This window comes from Osmerus mordax, chromosome 23, assembly GCF_038355195.1.
Source record: "Osmerus mordax isolate fOsmMor3 chromosome 23, fOsmMor3.pri, whole genome shotgun sequence".
In the NCBI taxonomy this organism is placed as follows: Eukaryota; Metazoa; Chordata; class Actinopteri; order Osmeriformes; family Osmeridae; genus Osmerus; species Osmerus mordax.
Window position 1 is genome coordinate 2,430,274 of NC_090072.1, and position 17,170 is coordinate 2,447,443.

Genomic DNA, 17,170 nt, shown 5'->3' on the forward strand with positions numbered 1-17,170 from the left:
TTACATGACAATAAAAACAAATTTTGATTCTGATGTTGTGTTACTAATTTGTATGCAATAATTGATGCCAAATCTATTTCTGGTTTCTAAAGAATAACAGCATACATATTTATACACATTAGGGTGTAGCTCACAAGGTAACCCTGCAAAAATGGGACCATAACCAACTATTATCCAACTTAAGTACTTTACATTTATTTTATAAATGTGCAGAAACATAAGGTAATGGTCAAGCAGTGCTTTATCCAGGATTCCATAACCCAAATATGTATCCCTATCTTCTTTAGTATCATATTGCAATAATCTACAAGTAGTTGTAAGCATATAACAATAATAATAATAAATCATTTTAAATGTGTAAGATTATAACAATATTAAATTAATTATGAATTATAAAGTGATACTCACCGATTGTACTCAAGTAAATGTAAAATAATTCCCCCAACAAGTAAAAGTAGACGCCAAGGTAAAGATTGTTGAACAGGAATATCAAACAATTATGTCTATCAGGTATCTGATGTTTTCTATCAAACAACACATCTGACGTGAAGGATTGCCATGTTGTTGAAGAGGAGTACTCATATGTTCATTGATTACATGTGTCAAGAAGAAACAATCATAACCATCCCACAGCAATAGAAGAGGTGTATGAAGAAAGTATGATAAGATTAAATATAAAACTGTCCACATTTATAGGGTTATAGTTGACATTGGGAGTGGTTGACAAAGAATTTGCAACCAGTCTGACAGGTTAACATACAAAACTGTCACGGCTGTGGCCGTGCCCCAATGTTGTTTTAGTTTTTTTTCCTGCTTAGTGTTTCCGTGTCTGTCATTGTTTTCACCTGTGTCTCGTTGAGGGGTTTCACTTCTCGTTTGTCTTATCCACCTGTGTCTTGTTATTATTATGCCCCAACTTTAGTGGCCCTATGGGGCGAACAAACATTCCGCCACTGACCCAAAACAACTACTAAGAACACCTTTAAAAGTACCAAATCCATGGGATTTATTAATACAACATCATTTCACAACTGTTAGACAAACATAGCAGAGCAACAAACTCCCAGGCTAAGAGGCAGCAAGACCAGCAGTCCCCAAGCTAGAAGCCTCTCCTGCAGCAGGAAACTGGAGTCTTTATCTGCTGCTTGATCACCTGGCCAGGTGCATCTCATCTGGTAATCATGGGGAACACAACCTGGGCGGAGCTACAGAAAAGGGAAGGGAGGTGACAAACAAAGAACACAACACATGTGGCCTTAACAGTTATCTTTAATGACACCTTTCTGGCAGTCATTAAAGATAGTTTATACACCCGTTACATCAACAAATAGGCTTGGCCTACAAAATGTGCGGCCTGGTTGATTGCATGAACAAGATGGCCTATGAGATGAAGTCAAATTTTCTTCATGTCCAATATGCAAAACGAAACTTTGAATGCATTTGCATTTATCAAGCTTCGTGACAGTGTTCTTGTCAATGATTTCAACCCAGGACCTTCTAGTTGTGAGGCAACAGTATCAGGGCCTGATACTTAAGTCCTAAGATGGTTATGTTAAATAATAATGTTTATTAGAGAAGCAAGCTGAAGGAAAGAACTCTAACATTTAAATCACATTTATCCATGTCACCTTCTGCTGCTTGTGATGTATCGCCCTCTGTTGGACATATGCTGATAGCCTATCCCATTATACTCCTCTAGACCAGGGGTGGGGAACCTTTTTTCTGCCAAGGGCCATTTGGATATTTATAAAATCATTCGGGGGCCGTACAGAAATATCAACTTAAAAATGTGCCTGCTATATTTGGTCAAACATTTAATTAACTCACCCCTAATGTGATGGCTGGAACTGCTTCTCTTTGGTGAGGTTTGTGATGTTAGCTGGCACGGATGCAGCCTGCTTTGACTAGTAGGAGTGCATCAAACATTTCTTTGGGGGTATCATGATTACGGAAAAGGATCGTATAATTTTTTATATTGCTACCATTTTTGAGACTGCTTATCGATCTGAGTGTTAATCAGGCGCGGAGCCATACGTTGTAAACATTCGGTGCTTAGCCCAAACCAACGTATTCTGGGTTTGATTTGCTAGAAAGGAATTCCACACTTAATGGGAGCGCGCATAGCGCGCGATCGATTTTTTTTGGTACATTGGTACGCAACGCTGCGCGCCTCCACGTCCCTCTTCCACATATTAAAATAGTGCTGCTGCCAACGAATAATGCACCTAATAATATGGTTCCTGCAGTGCTATGGCGGGCCGGACCAGATGATTCCGGCCGGACGTTCCCCACCCCTGCTCTAGACGAACGAATCGCTCTGTCTCACACAGAAACACCAAATAAAAGGAAATGGTTTATTTGGAAAGAAAAATGGGGAGGGGAGAAATCCTACCAAACACTGAGTCAATTGTTTAAAAAACGACGACAAAGAGCAATACAATCGTTGTTCAATTGAAATTTTAAAAAGTTACTTTTTAAGTAGGTACAAAATGTTGACGTAAGCAACAGGGTTCTGCGGAAATGTATGTCATACATCCATGGGCGTCAGCAGCATTCTGAGAGTGGGGGGGGACACATTTTGGGTCTGGGGGGTTTCTCCCACAGAATTTTTTTAACCCTCGTGCTGCCTTCGGGTCACATGACCCAAAGGTTCATAACGAACCATCGTTGTGTTTACCCAATTTTACCCAATACAAAAACAAATTGAAATAATTTTCTTTTAACCTTTGCAATGGGGGGAAGCTGAGACAGCTGTCTCAGCTTCACTTTGTCTTTGTATGCGGTAAATCTGTCGCAATACGACGGTGGGTCACAATGACTGATGGGTCAGAATGACCCGAAGATAACACAAGGGTTAAAGATGTAGATGCAATTTCCCGCATTCTGTTGCATTTACCATTTTTTTTAAATAGAAAAGCAGATCTCAGAACACATTAAAAGATTTTGAAAAGTAAACTTCCCAATAAGCAATGGGACATCTTCCTTAACTACCTGTCACCTTTCAGCACTAACCTCAGCCACAGAGCTGTCTCCATTGCCCCTGCATGCTGCCCCTGCCTCTGACTCACTCTCAATCTCAACCACCTATATCAGTAGACATGGAGATGCATTGAGCATTCATTCATATTGATAATTGAAATAAGCTTAATGTATTGTTCATATGAAAACTTCTGAGATGTAAATCATGTTATCAGCATATCAAATTCACAATTGGTATAGGTTTAATAGCCTAATAATTATGTAGGCTACATTATAAATGAGCACCTCCCTAAAGCATGACTGGACAGTTCAGAAATTGTCAAATGTGTGTTCAAACCTGGAGTCTTTTCCACAGATCACATCCTTAGGATGCAAGCTTTCAGAAACTACATGGTGGTTGAATCAGTTTCCTTAAATGGCGCAGCCCAAAAAAGTATCAGCCATATACTCTATTTACATTAAACATATATAGATCTTAAATTAAGTAAAAGTACTTGGAAAAAACATCCTTGTCATCGCTTTCTGCCTGAAACAGACGCCTAGGTCTGAACACGGCCAAAAGCACAACATATTTCAGACCCAGATTAAGAAATCAACAAATGCTGTTCCACTTGTAATGGGTAAATAAAGTATGGTATTGCCTAGTGCTAGTTGTAGGTAAATAGCTTGCTTATCTAGCTATAATCATAATGCTTGCAGAAGGATCTTTGTGACTTAATGGTATTATAGTCAGAATGTCTCATAAGGGTGCTTTGGCCACTGAAGGGAAAACTTGGGCAACTCTAACTTACTTTCCTCTTCCTCGAAAAAAACCTCCCTCTTCCTCGAAAAAAACCTCCCTATGTCCAACTCGTCTGTGGAACAGTAGATGTCTGAAGTGCTAGCTGCAAGCGCGACGCTTCGATGAGGCTGTTTGTGTAGGAAACCAGGAAAACGCGGAGTGGTTTTCTATTGCTATGGGTATTCCCCCTACTGATAAAGTGGAACGGATTTGATTGTGAAGCAATGTAAAGATTGCAAATGTGGGGGGGGTCCAAACGACTCTTTTTTTAAGTGAGGGGGACGTGACCCCCCCCAAGTTATATTGTGGCAACGCCCATGCATACATCAACACCATCTTTCAAACACCAGATTCACATGTTGCTGGCTTATCATCCTCCTGAAGTAGACTACAGCACATGGTCAGATAACAGGAGAGAAACATGTAGTATTTAATACAAAGGACATTTTTAAAAAACCACACACACCCTATCCTTTGGAAAACTTTATACATTCCTTAATTTTCAAAAGACAACAAAAAAAGATAAACATGACAAAGTTCAAGATTTATTTAACTTGATTGAAAGGTTCAACTTTGGTCTTGCTGACCTTCAGTCAGTAGCTGTCTTTGACCCCCCATCCCCCTCCAGGTCATCCTGAGAAGTAATAACACTGTTCTATTCCTTCCTCCTGCTCGATCACAGTACATCCTACACCCATCCTCACTCTTAAAATTATACCTACCCCACTGGCATCCCTTGTTCTTCCTCCCTCCATCACACACTGACAAACACCAGCCTAGCAGAGTAGGCCAGGTCCGCCAGGTACAGCAGGAAGTTGAGGGCGGTGAGCACCGCCACGGCAACCAGCCGAGGCTGCTGGCGGCCGCCGCCACGGTAACGCTTGTCAAACTGAAAGACGGGCCAGATGATGGTGGCCGTCAGGTACATGACCACCGCCAGCAGGCCGTAGGCGGACAGGAATTTGGCGAAGGGGAACGGGAGGCAGCCGGTGCACTCGCCGACGCAGAGCACCACCACGGCGGCGGACAGGATGAAGCAGATGCAGTAGACCGCCATGCACCACTTGAGGGCGGCGTGGCCGTCGTAAGCCACGGGCTCGCTGATCAGGATGAAGATCAGGCACGCCACGGACGTCTGGCACACCTTGAGGAGGCCCGGGGCCGTGGCCATGTAGGCCGCCACCTCGCCGGGCCGTGCCCGCGCCAGGCTCACCTCGCCCAGGTAGGCCACGGTCGCCAGGCAGGAGAAGACGGTGGCGGCGATGAGGCAGTCGCGCGGCTCCCCGCGCCAGCTCCCGTCCTGGAGGAAGTAGAGGGGGTAGATGACGGAGGCGGAGAGGCAGAGCAAGGCCGCGTAGCAGGCTAGGGTGATGGGGAAGTTGGTCCAGGAGACTGGGGCGCGAGCCTGGAGGCCAAACTGCTCCACCAGGAGAACCAGCAGGGTGCCGGCGAAGCTAAAGGCCCAGCAGAAGATGCACCAGTCGGCCATGCCGCCGTGGGGAAGCATGGCTCCGTGGGCAGAGACACTGAAGGACACGCAGGAGAAGACCAGGGCGGCCACGCGGACCCACAGCAGCTGGGAGGAGGGCAGCAGCACCAGCGGCATGATGGGAGAGCTCTATTCACAGTCAAGGGCTAGGAGTGTGGGATTTGTAGTCTCTGGGACTTGTAGTCCCAACAGAGTTCAATGGCGCAGGTGACTTGGTGAGAGGGGTGTCTAGGGTTGATGGTTGACCACAGTCAAGGGCTAGGAGTTTTGGGATTTGTAGTCTTTGGGACTTGTAGTCCCAACTGAGTTCAATGGCGCAGGTGCGGAGTGTGTCTAGGGTTGTGCTGTCCTAGACGCTGTAACCCTGTTGAAGGAAAGGGAAGTAGGTTACAAGAAATCACTAGTGACTCAAAACAAAACTGAAACCCCTTGTGAAACTAAGTTATTATAAGACCGGTGGCCGTACTTTCACAAACATCCTTTCCCACAGCTACATCCGTCGACGCAGCTTGAGATTTAAAAGAGATTTTATATTTCGCTTTATTGTAGGCTTATATGCACTTGCAGTTACTCATATTGAAGATTATAATATACAATTTGTTCATGCCAGCAAATATTGATATGAGGCCATTTTGCCCTTCATAATTACCATCAAATTTACATTTTATTCACCACCTATGAATACGATATTAATATCAGACTCCATGAAGTGTAGGTCTGTTCAGACTACACTAATTAACCCAGAGTGCTTAGTAGAAGAACTTCATATAGTATTCTGACAGTACAGTAAGTTACAGTCGAATGTGCGTCTACGACAGAGACAGATCTCTAATGATGTGAAAGCTGCTTTAGCTCTTGTGGCTTCGACCCGTGAGAGGCCTGGGAACGTTGACAGAAAGACGGAAAGTCCCTCAAACAACCAGGGAGAAATGCTTTAATTGTTGACTCTTGCGCCCTCTGGTGTTGTCACGCTTGACTGGGTCTACTTTCTCTTCGAAAAACGGTTTTTCGGCAAGTTAGTTTCAAAGGCGTGGGTTTAGGTGCGTACGGTGCGTCCCTAACGATGTCAAGAGGTTATTGAAATCCGAAATTCTATTGGTGTGGTACTGCACTCTGTAAACTAAATAAATCTGCCGACTTGTTTTAGATATTAGAGATTATTTCCGATATAAGTTTTTTCACTCGTCTCTACTGTTATGCATGTTAGGTCAGTTTCCTCCATTTTTGGACGAGACTTAAAGCACTAAGGAATGTCTGTGACTCCCATTCCTATCACATTAAACCTTGAATTAACTGGCCACATGAGTTTACAATAACAAGCCACGGATGAAGCCAAGTATTTGTTATCTTGATTTTTTGTTTGCATATACAAATGTATGACCTTCTGTTCTTCATGAACATCAACTCGGTTCTCTTCCATTATCTCAGAGCATTAGGCTATATTACAGTAAATTAGAGGGGGGAATTAGTCAGAGCTCAGAGCCATTTCCTCTGGGGTGTGAGAGCATAACCCAGGATTGACAGGAAGTTGCATTAACGCAGGAAGCCATTCAAGCCCAAACACAGGTTCCATTGCAAGAAAATACATGTAGAGTATCTCGCAATTTCACATCGTAAATGCTCAACATGCACATCAAAACTACATGTAATCACCATCATGAATCGCCATTTCCATCAAGCCGTGAATCCATGAAGTCTTAGTAGTACATCTTCTATGGTGATGTTTATTTGTGTGAGCACTGGGCAAAGACGCATGCAATAGTTTATTAGTTGACAGGTCTTTGTACTTTGATGCTGGTAGGAGCTCAAAAGAGCGAGATGAAACCAAGGGCAGCGGAAACCGAGTCGGTTAAAGGGTTGGAAGGATGTGGATTCACCCTTGTGCAGAATATGGGGTGTGGTATACCCTACTTTATGGTTATGGTTTGATATGACGAACATTCTAGTTAACCACGAAACTTTTTTCACAAGAACCAGACTTGATGAAAACACTGCTAGATGGTACAAGAAAAGAAATAGGCCTACAATATGTAAAATGTCAGTAGGATAAAATAAACTCGTAAGAAAAGCATAATAACGGATAGCGCCACTACCCCGAGCTCTAAACTCTTGACATCCAAACTATTCAACACCTGAAACTGCTACATTCTGAGCCTACTTGCTAAATACAGCCTAACAAGAGGAAGCTAGAAGAACACTATGTGTAATCTACGGAACATGGTTCGCAAGGGAAGAAGATATTTTCCTCTTACCTATATTCTACTCTCATTATTTTTACTTCTCCTCCGCAATCTTTTCGGCAGTGCGTTTTAAGAACACTGCTCGCGGCAACTTTCATCATCTAGGCTTGAAATATTCTCACATCCCCACGCCTCGTGTTGACCAAATTTGGATATAACTGTTGAATCCTTTTTCTCCCTCACAGGTCGTCACGCCCCCTTGCATTTACAGTAGGTATTTTAAACGAATAGTTCAGTCCTTGGGATGACTCAGGATGTTTAATCAACTATGTGTGCACTGTTTATGATTAACAGCTTTGCCAAACATTTCAAAATGTTGTATTAAATCAATTTGACAACATTTCATCCATACATAATGATACTTCCCCATCATAATAGAATGGTTTATGAAAACTGACCTGTTTTAAAGAGATGCGGAATCATCTGCAGTGCGGTAAAATGACCAGCTGAGGGCACCACAGTTCCGTCACGCTCTCACTAGGTCATTCCCAGTGTTTTGTATGACAACAGTGAGGAGCTAGCCAGCAAAATCCGACCTGCTGGATAGCAACACAATTTTAGTGATATATTCGCTGTTGCTGGAATATGGGGCGATGCTATTGCTACCTCGGATCCAAACAAAGTATTTGGGTGACTGGGGACGGTGGAATCTAACCATATGGAATGCACTCGTGTAATCATTTGAGGTGAATTGTTTGCACAGGACTGGTGCAGAAGAGGCGTCGCTTGTACCTTGCTAGCTATAACGCTAGCCACGCAGAATTTGACTAAAAGCTGCTCGCTAGGTAACAATCGATGTGGGATATGGTATTGTATGATGCACTGTAGCCACACTGGACTTCTTGTCAATTCCAGAGGATACATTGGAAGCAAACCAATGTGATCAATTTTTTTTTTGCTCGGCTGCTACGGCTAACCAATTGGTCACCGTCTTGGATGTCACAGCCCACGAGACAACGTTTGTGGCGACTCGCAATAGTCACGCGATGCCGAGGATCGCCTTTGGCCTCTGTTGGAATTACATGGTTATAGTCGCATTCACTTTTTGATGCAAATCACAGAAATGTGAGTTTATCTGGACAAGCAAGTTCAAATGTAATATATATTGGAAGCAGCACTGCTTGCAATCGCTAGACATTTGTTAGCTTGAACTATGCCCACTAAGACCAGGCAGCATCGCCTAGCCACAAATGCTAAACCGCATACTTGAACGCGAAGGACAAGTTCTTGCGGAAAGCACTGCACACGGCTAGCGAAATGTTGAACATATCAAACTCCAACTAACGTGAACCCGTTTGTCGGCCAATCAGTTAACCTGGCATCCTACTCGTTTTACTACTGTAGAGTGCATGGTTGTAGTGTAAGACCGTTGAGAGTAGGACCACAGGACGTCGATAGCTGTGTGCCTGACAAAGGGAACCCAGATCGGGATATAAGGGATTCATGATCATGCATTAGCTACTGTTGTTGATCCAACACTACTGAACTTGCCCTGTCAAGGAACCTGCTGTGTCTAAAATTAGGTCCCAGCGGAAGAAAACCAATTTACAGGGGATAAAGCCGGACAGTGGAGTGGTTGGTTAGTCTAGCTTGCTTACTGGTGTGCACTGTTAAATAAGCTGAAGGTTTCTCGGTACAGGCTGGCTAAACACTACTGATTTAAGTTGGCTTGGGTACAGAAAATCAGTGTTATCTGCATGAAGTAAGTCTACATGCATTCGCTATGGTATATCAGTGCACTTTAAGGCGTTTAAACGAATAATACAAAGCTTGTTGACATCAAGTCCCAGTAACTCGGCCTCAATACATTATTGATGACAGCTTGGCTACTCTCCTTCCTCCCATTTTTATCGAAGAAGAGACACTAAATCAAGCCTCGATTCGTAAATATCAAACACTGGTCTTAAACTTTGTGCAAGCACCCGAGTAAGGACAGACTGTCCTTGAGATACCACGTACTTAGTTTACCTTTCGCGCGTGCGAACAGGTGCGGTAGGCTACCACCGCACACAGACACGAAGTAGAAACTATTCGAATGGGAAAATGAGGATGGTTTCTACAGATCTCACCGGACACAATAACCTTCCCAAAAGCTGACGCTCTGGTCAGACGTTTGGGCGCTGTGGAGAACTGGCATCGAAACTTGAAGAACAAGAGGATAAGACATGGTGGCTTTGTGACGGATAGATAGTCCTACTTCACGAGATCGCCTCCCGGGACTGTCTCGAGCAGCGACCATGAGTCTCCGCCAACCGACCTCGACACTGGACAGGTAGGCACTGTAGATGCAGCTGATGTTAACTACGATTTTAGAGCACAGAGGGGTTTGAACAAAAGCCTTAGAAAGATACCGATTTGGCTACTACGGAGCAGGGAAACAGAAAAAGACAAAGATAACTGACTGATATGGAGAGGAAAACGAAGGGAGGGCAATTGTCAAGTGGAGACAGGTGTGTAAGACTCGGAGTTGAAGGGACAGTCAGGAAGCGACAGAGGAAATCCTCTTTGTATCCCGACACTTCATCTTTAAAGTGCGTGCTTGATTTGTGTACCTAACACTTCTCAGCGCTTGCCATGTGACAGCAAGGCAGACATTAGGCAACATTACAACGTGCCAATGTACAATGACCATACAATTAATTGACCTTTCAAAAGGGTACTTGCATGCTTGAGCTTGTATACTCCATTCCCCTCAGCACACAACTATCTACTTAGTGCTCTCAAACTATGGTGGTCAGTTACAGAATAACAAATATCCAGGAAAACAGTACTCGGTAGAAAAGAAGCTTATTTGGTGGGAAAAGACAGACAGTACCAACAATAAAGTCATATTTGAACAGTACTGCGTATTTCCCCATGCTAACTACAAGTATGCTCCCCTTAAGGCGCAGTCATATTTATATTCTTAACTTCTCTCTTTCTGCCTTGGCCTTTCCCACCCTCTGTATTCATGTTGTTCTTCTCTTTTCTCTGGCACGCTTCCCTATCAGCCCTTTCGCTGCTTGGTGAGTGTTCTGACTGTGCCCGTCCTGAGAACTGAAAGCCACACAAACGACGACATGAGCCTGTGCTGCCAGTGTACTTTATGTGCTCTAGCCCTCTCTCTCCCTCTGCCTCCCTCTCTCTCTCCTCTCTCTCTCTCCCTCTCTCTCTCTCCCTATCTCTCTCTGCCTGTTTCCTGTGTATGTCGTTCCTCCTCTCCTGCCTCCTGCAGCCTCTGTAACTCTGCATGTGTCTTGTGCATATCTAGTCTCTCCTCTCTCTATCTCTTTCCTACGTCCTCCTCTCCACAGTCTCTCTACCTCTCTCTCATCCCTCTCTCCCCTCTGTGGCCCCACAGTTCTGTGTCTCCTCTCCCCTTCTCCCCCGGTCTTCACACCTCCTCCTTTCATCCCTGCTTCCTTTCCCAGGTCATCCGTCTCACCCTTCTCCTTAACTTTTTTAATTCATTTCTTGATTTTCTCCACCCCCCCCCCCCCCCCCCCCCCCCCCCCCCCCAGGCTGAGCAGCCTGACGATAGGAGACTCAGAGCGCAAGACCTCTGCTGGCCAGCAGAGGGAGCCGGCTGTAGAGGTTCCCACTGAGAGCTCAGGTAGGTGGCCGCTTAGCGCTGGGATCAGTGGGGTTTAATGTTGAGTGACGCCAGCTTACCTTCATGGTTTCTCTCTCTCTCTTCCCATCTCACTCACTCTCTCTCTCTCTCATCCCATCTCACTCTCTCTCTCTTCCCATCTCTCTCTCTCTTCCCATCTCTCTCTCTCTTCCCATCTCTCTCTCTCTCTTCCCAACTCACTCTCTCTTCCCATCTCTCTCTCTCTCTTCCCATCTCACTCACTCTCTCTCTCTCTCATCCCATCTCACTCTCTCTCTCTTCCCATCTCTCTCTCTCTTCCCATCTCTCTCTCTCTCTTCCCAACTCACTCTCTCTCTCTCTTCCCATCTCTCTCTCTTCCCATCTCTCTCTCTCTTCCCATCTCTCTCTCTCTCTCTCTTCCCATCTCTCTCTCTCTCTTCCCATCTCTCTCTCTCTTCCCATCTCTCTCTCTCTCTTCCCATCTCTCTCTCTCTCTCTCTCTCTCTCTTCCCATCTCTCTCTCTCTCTCTCTCTCTTCCCATCTCTCTCTCTCTTCCCATCTCTCTCTCTCTCTTCCCATCTCTCTCTCTCTCTTCCCATCTCTCTCTCTCTCTCTCTCTTCCCATCTCTCTCTCTCCCTCTCTCTTCCCATCTCTCTCTCTCCCTCTCTCTTCCCATCTCACTCTCTCTCTCTCTCTCTCTCTCTCTCTCTCTCTCTCTCTCCCCCCCCCCCAGGTCCAGGGCTGGTTCAGAGATGCGTGGTCGTTCAGAAGGACCAGCTGGGCTTCGGCTTCACGGTGTGTGGTGAGAGGATCAAGCTGGTCCAGAACGTCCGACCAGGTCAGGATACACACACACAACCATACACGCGTACACAAACAGAGCACACACACAGAGCACACACACAACACTCATACCTTTGTGCTGTGGGTCCGTGCAGGTGGAGCAGCGGTCAAGGCTGGAGTCCAAGAGGGAGACAGAATCATCAAGGTTATTTAATAGTCTTCAGGAGGATGAAAATGAAAATTCAGCTCATTCCACTGTAGGACAGGCTGAATGACTGTTATCACTATAACTAATGTTTCTCTCTCTCTGTCTCTCTCTGTCTCTCCCTATGTCTCTCTCTCCCTATGTCTCTCTCTCCCTATTTCTCTCTCTCCCTATGTCTCTCTTTCTCTCTCTCCCCCTCAGGTTAACGGCTCCCTGGTGTCCTCGATGTCACACCAGGAAGTAGTGAAGCTCATCAAGTGTAAGTAGGGCTCTCTTTCGAGTATTACAGTGATGAGGATGATGAAGATCTGAGGTGCGCTGAAGGAGTGAAGTGATCCCTTGGGCCAAATATTAGAGCAAAGTATTTTCAGAAAACGACATGAAATGAAATGTTCTTCCTTTCCGTCCTCCGTTCTCCAGCTGGAACGTACGTTGCCCTCACCCTCCAAGGCCCGCCCCCTTCGGCCGCTGCCCTGCCCCTGGAGCCCCTCCCCAGCGACCTCCTGCCCAACCAGAGGACGTCTCTGGGGGGCGAGGCCCCGCCCCCGCCGCCCCCGCCCCTGCCCCCTGGTCTGACCAGCACCCCCTCCCAGAGGATCACCGGTCCTAAACCCCTCCAGGTCAGGACCTTCCCATTCACACACGTGGCTTTGTGTCGGACGGGTTCCAGCACACTCGAATTACTGAACGCTTTTCCTCTTTGTCTGTTTCTGTGTGTGTCCTCTTTCTCTCTACCTCTCTACCTCTCTCTACCTCTCTCTCTCTCTACCTCTCTCTACCGCTCTCTCTCTACCTCTCTTTCTCTCTCGTCCTACCCCTCTCTCTCTCTCTCTCTACCCCTCTCTCTCTCTCTCTCTCTCTCTCTCTCTCTCAGGACCCTGAAGTGCAGAAACACGCCACTCAGATCCTCAGGAACATGCTGCAGCAGGGAGAGGCTGAGCTGCAGGTACACACTCACACACACACTCACTCACACACACACACACACACACACACACTCTCACTCACACACACTCTCTCACTCACACACACACACACACACACACACACACACACACTCACTCTCACACACACAGAACAGATGGTTCTCTTCTATGATCTACATATGCGAGTCAGCTTGACCCATCGCCAGCAAACCAGCACCCGCTGACATTCCCACTCTGACCAATCCCCTCAGGACCTGATGGAGGAGCTGTCACGGAACCCCTCCCCCTCGCTGGAGGAGCGAATCGAAAGTGCCAAGAGGCGGGCCCAGCAGGTCCGCGTCAAGATCCAGCAAGACCTGGTGAGGTGTCCCGTTTCCATGCTGACGGACTTCGTCCTTGTTGTGTATTGTGCCTTAACGCACGGTCACATGGTGCAGTGTGTCTGACTTACATCCTCTCTCTCTCCAGGACGGGACGAGATCGGAAGCTGTGACCAACTACCTGATAGCAGGCGAAGGTTTGTGTCAGATATAGAAGATGTCCTGTCTGTTAGTCTGTGTGTTTGTGTCAGATATATAAGATGTCCTGTCTCTGGTCTGTCTTAGTGCGGATCTGGATCTGTGTGTCAGTGGTCTTTGGTTGTGTTGTAGAAATGTCTAAAACAGATTGTTGTTGTCTTGGCAGGTCGGTTGTCGGTGGACTCAAGTGAAGGAGACTTTGAGGTGAGAGGAGCCGTTCCTTAAGACAGTGTGTGTGTGTGTGTGTGTGTGTGTTTGTGTGTGTGTATTTGAGAGATCCAGAGGGGATCTGGGCATGGCTAAAGTGGACACATTTGAAAAAGCGAGTGTGTGTGTGCGAACGTGTGTGTGTGTACGTGTGTGTATCTCCTTTTCAACCCATCCCTCACCCCCCCACCCCCCTCCTCCCCCAGGCATGTGAGAGCCCCCACTCCTCCCCCTCCTCCTCCTCCTTCAGGACCCCCTTACACAGGAGACAGGCCTCAGACACACACATGCTCTCTGACTCGGTGAGACACACACACACACACTCTTGACACTCTTTCTCAGACACATATACACACACTCTGGCACTCTCTTTCTCACACACATACACACACACTTGACACTCTCTCTCTCACACACACACACTCTGACACTGACACACACACACACACTCTGACACTCGTTCTCACACACATACACACACACTTGACTCTCTCTCACAAACACATACATACACACACACACTGATGCTAACACTCACTCACACACACACACACACTCACACACACACACATCCCGATACATCCAAACCCACTCACTAACATTCTTGCTGTTCTGGTGTCCGTGTGTGTGTGTGTGTGTGTGCTGGCTTGTTTGTGAAGGGAGGGAAGGCCCAGATCATTGGGCCGGAGGAGGAGGAGGAAGAGGAGGACAGCTACACCATCAACGAGGTGAGACACACGCTCTTCATCACAGCTGCCTCAGTCAGGACTCATCCTCCACCTGATGCTCGCTCGCTCGCTCTCTCTCTCTCTGTCTCGCTCTTTATCTCCCTCCCTGTCTCTCTTGCTCTCTTCCTCCCTCTCTTTTTCTGCTCCTCCTTCTGACCTCTACCTTTTCCTCCATCATTCCTTCTCCTCCTCACTACTGTCACCCCTCCCTCCCTCTCTCCTCCAGATGGACGGCCCCTTCCAGGATATTGAGCTGCTGAAGTCTCGGCCGGCCCACATGACTGTGTTCATGAGATACGTGTTCAGCCAGCTCCTGGACCCCAACCCTCTGGTTAGAAACCCCCCTGGAACCAGGCTTTAAGATGCCCACTGCCCCACCTGGAGGCCTCACCTGACACTGTGTGTGTGTGTGTGTGTGTGTGTACCACAGCTGTTCTACCTGTCAGTGGAGGCCTACCTGGGCTCCAGTCCTAAGGATGCCCGCGGCCTCGCCCCTCAGATCTGCTCCCACTTCCTGGACCCAGACGCTGTACGCTTCCCGACTTCCTGTTTCTCCTATTTCACACAGTCCTCTCTTCATCAGCATGTGTAGCGTCTGTAACCCTGAAATCAAACGAGATCTTTTGTGTTTTTGCAGCCGCTGAAAATCAGAGTTCGAGAAGAGTACCTCACAGATATAGGTAAGCTGCATGTTTTATCATTGTGGTGTTACGGTGTATTGTGTCCCCCAGCCAGTCTAACTGTGGTGTTACGGTGTATTGTGTCCCCCAGCCAGTCTGACTGTGGTGTTACGGTGTATTGTGTCCCCCAGCCAGTCTAACTGTGGTGTTACGGTGTATTGTGTCCCCCAGCCAATCTAACTGTGGTGTTACGGTGTATTGTGTCCCCCAGCCAGTCTGACTGTGGTGTAACGGTGTATTGTGTCCCCCAGCCAGTCTAACTGTGGTGTTACGGTGTATTGTGTCCCCCAGCCAATCTAACTGTGGTGTTACGGTGTATTGTGTCCCCCAGCCAGTCTGACTGTGGTGTTACGGTGTATTGTGTCCCCCAGCCAGTCTGACTGTGGTGTTACGGTGTATTGTGTCCCCTGCAGAGGGTCGTCTCCACGCCCAGGAGGACATCAGAGGGCCTCTGTCAGAGCTGCAGCAGCAGGTCCTACCAGACATCCAGGAGCAGATCCTGGACTACAGGTACCCCGGCTGTGTGTGTGTGTGTGTGTCACACGTGTTCAAACATGACATTGCGTGACATTGTGTCGTGTATAGACTTCCTATGTGTGTCTTTGTGAGCGATGGTTAAACGCTAGTGTGTGTGTGTGTGTGTGTCACACGTGTTCAAACATGACATTGCTCGACATTGTGTCGTGTATAGACTTCCTATGTGTGTCTTTGTGAGCGATGGTTAAACGCTAGTGTGTGTGTGTGTGTGTGTGTGTGTGTGTGTGTGCAGGAACAAGCAGATGATGGGCCTGGGCTCTCTGTTTGGAGAGGGAGACCTGCAGCAGCTGGACGGAGACCCCGCCAGGGAGAAGCAGGTGGTGGACAGACAGGTCACAGCCCTCTGGGAGCTGCTGTGAGTACGCACACACACACACACACACACACACTTCTTGTAGTTCTAGTCCTGTATCTGGTCTTAGATGTCTAACACACACACACACACACACAGCAACAATGCTATTTGTAGTCTAGAATCAATCTAATTGGTGGAGACAGCCATCAGTCTCCTATCGGTGACTCCTCCCCCCGGTTGCCTAGCAACACGGTAAAAGGTTTGCGGGCCAGTAAAAACCTGGTTGTGTGTGAACCGGAGTCCCTTACGGCTCTGGTGCTGGAGAGACAGGTGGAGCTGCAACAGGGACAAAGTTCAGTGTCACACACACTGCCACATGACATTTACACACACACACACACAGCCTCCCATCACATGACTGCTCTAGACACACTCAGGCTAGTTTCTCACTCGGGTGGATTAGATGCCGTCTGGTTCCTCCTGGAGAAAAGCTCTAACGGGCCAACGTGTCATTTCCTCCCGCAGCTCCAAGCACGAAGAAGAGCGCAGGTAAGCAGAGCGCCTGCTGTCCTCCGGTCTGACTCACTCTCTCTCCTGTCTGACTCACTCTCTCCCCTGTCTGACACACTCTCTCTCCTGTCTGACACACTCTCTCTCCTGTCTGACACACTCTCTCCCCTGTCTGACACACTCTCTCTCCTGTCTGACTCACTCTCTCTCCTGTCTGACTCACTCTCTCCCCTGTCTGACACACTCTCTCTCCTGTCTGACACACTCTCTCTCCCTGTTCCTGCTCTGACATTGTTCCGCTCCCCTCGCCCCCTTTTTTTCTTTCTCTTTTTCTTTCCTCTTACTCTGCCTGTCTGTCTTTTTCTAACTCCCACTCTCTCTCCTCTCCCTCCCCCCCCAGTTCTCCCCTGGCCTCTGCGGTGCTGCTCTACCTGCGCCACTCAGGGGTGAAGCTGAGAGACTCCAGGGTGTTCCCTGGCCTCGCCACCGAGAGGGACAAGTGGCTCGCCTTCTTCCCCAAGACCAAGAAGGTGGGGAGGGCACACACAGACACACACAGACACACACATATTCCCATTCATTCTATGTTCTCACACATACAAACATGTACGCTCCTTTTCTCTACCTCTCCCCCCTCTCTCCTCCTTCTCTCTCTCTCCCTCCCCCTGTTCTCCCTGCAGCTGAGCAGCACCAGGAAGGAGAGGGACGGAGAGGAC

General features: G+C 47.4%; 2 protein-coding genes across 3 annotated transcripts in view; one reads left to right on the plus strand and one right to left on the minus strand.

Moving 5' to 3' along the window:
* Window positions 1-4,229: 4,229 nt before the first annotated feature.
* On the minus strand, window positions 4,230-7,583 carry LOC136967770 (myeloid-associated differentiation marker homolog). Its single transcript, XM_067261698.1, has 2 exons — window positions 7,502-7,583; window positions 4,230-5,613 (listed from the first exon to the last, which is right to left on the minus strand). Exon 2 carries the CDS (start codon window positions 5,364-5,366, stop codon window positions 4,515-4,517), a length of 852 nt encoding a protein of 283 aa, XP_067117799.1. The 5' UTR covers window positions 5,367-5,613; window positions 7,502-7,583; the 3' UTR covers window positions 4,230-4,514.
* A 444-nt stretch (window positions 7,584-8,027) lies between these two features.
* Window positions 8,028-17,170, plus strand: part of arhgef11 (Rho guanine nucleotide exchange factor (GEF) 11) — a 19,361-nt gene continuing 10,218 nt past the window's right edge. For both annotated transcript variants that reach the window (XM_067261387.1, XM_067261388.1), the window contains exons 1-20: window positions 8,028-9,761; window positions 10,990-11,081; window positions 11,799-11,903; window positions 12,004-12,053; window positions 12,255-12,312; window positions 12,474-12,673; window positions 12,928-12,999; window positions 13,231-13,338; window positions 13,448-13,496; window positions 13,664-13,701; window positions 13,911-14,006; window positions 14,364-14,432; window positions 14,659-14,763; window positions 14,863-14,961; window positions 15,070-15,112; window positions 15,526-15,622; window positions 15,882-16,004; window positions 16,470-16,493; window positions 16,855-16,984; window positions 17,135-17,170. The exon at window positions 17,135-17,170 is cut by the window's right edge and continues 58 nt beyond it. In XM_067261387.1, coding sequence (XP_067117488.1) covers window positions 9,727-9,761; window positions 10,990-11,081; window positions 11,799-11,903; window positions 12,004-12,053; window positions 12,255-12,312; window positions 12,474-12,673; window positions 12,928-12,999; window positions 13,231-13,338; window positions 13,448-13,496; window positions 13,664-13,701; window positions 13,911-14,006; window positions 14,364-14,432; window positions 14,659-14,763; window positions 14,863-14,961; window positions 15,070-15,112; window positions 15,526-15,622; window positions 15,882-16,004; window positions 16,470-16,493; window positions 16,855-16,984; window positions 17,135-17,170 — 1,629 coding nt within the window. In that variant the 5' untranslated portion in view covers window positions 8,028-9,726. The remainder of the gene's footprint in view (window positions 9,762-10,989; window positions 11,082-11,798; window positions 11,904-12,003; window positions 12,054-12,254; window positions 12,313-12,473; window positions 12,674-12,927; window positions 13,000-13,230; window positions 13,339-13,447; window positions 13,497-13,663; window positions 13,702-13,910; window positions 14,007-14,363; window positions 14,433-14,658; window positions 14,764-14,862; window positions 14,962-15,069; window positions 15,113-15,525; window positions 15,623-15,881; window positions 16,005-16,469; window positions 16,494-16,854; window positions 16,985-17,134) is intronic.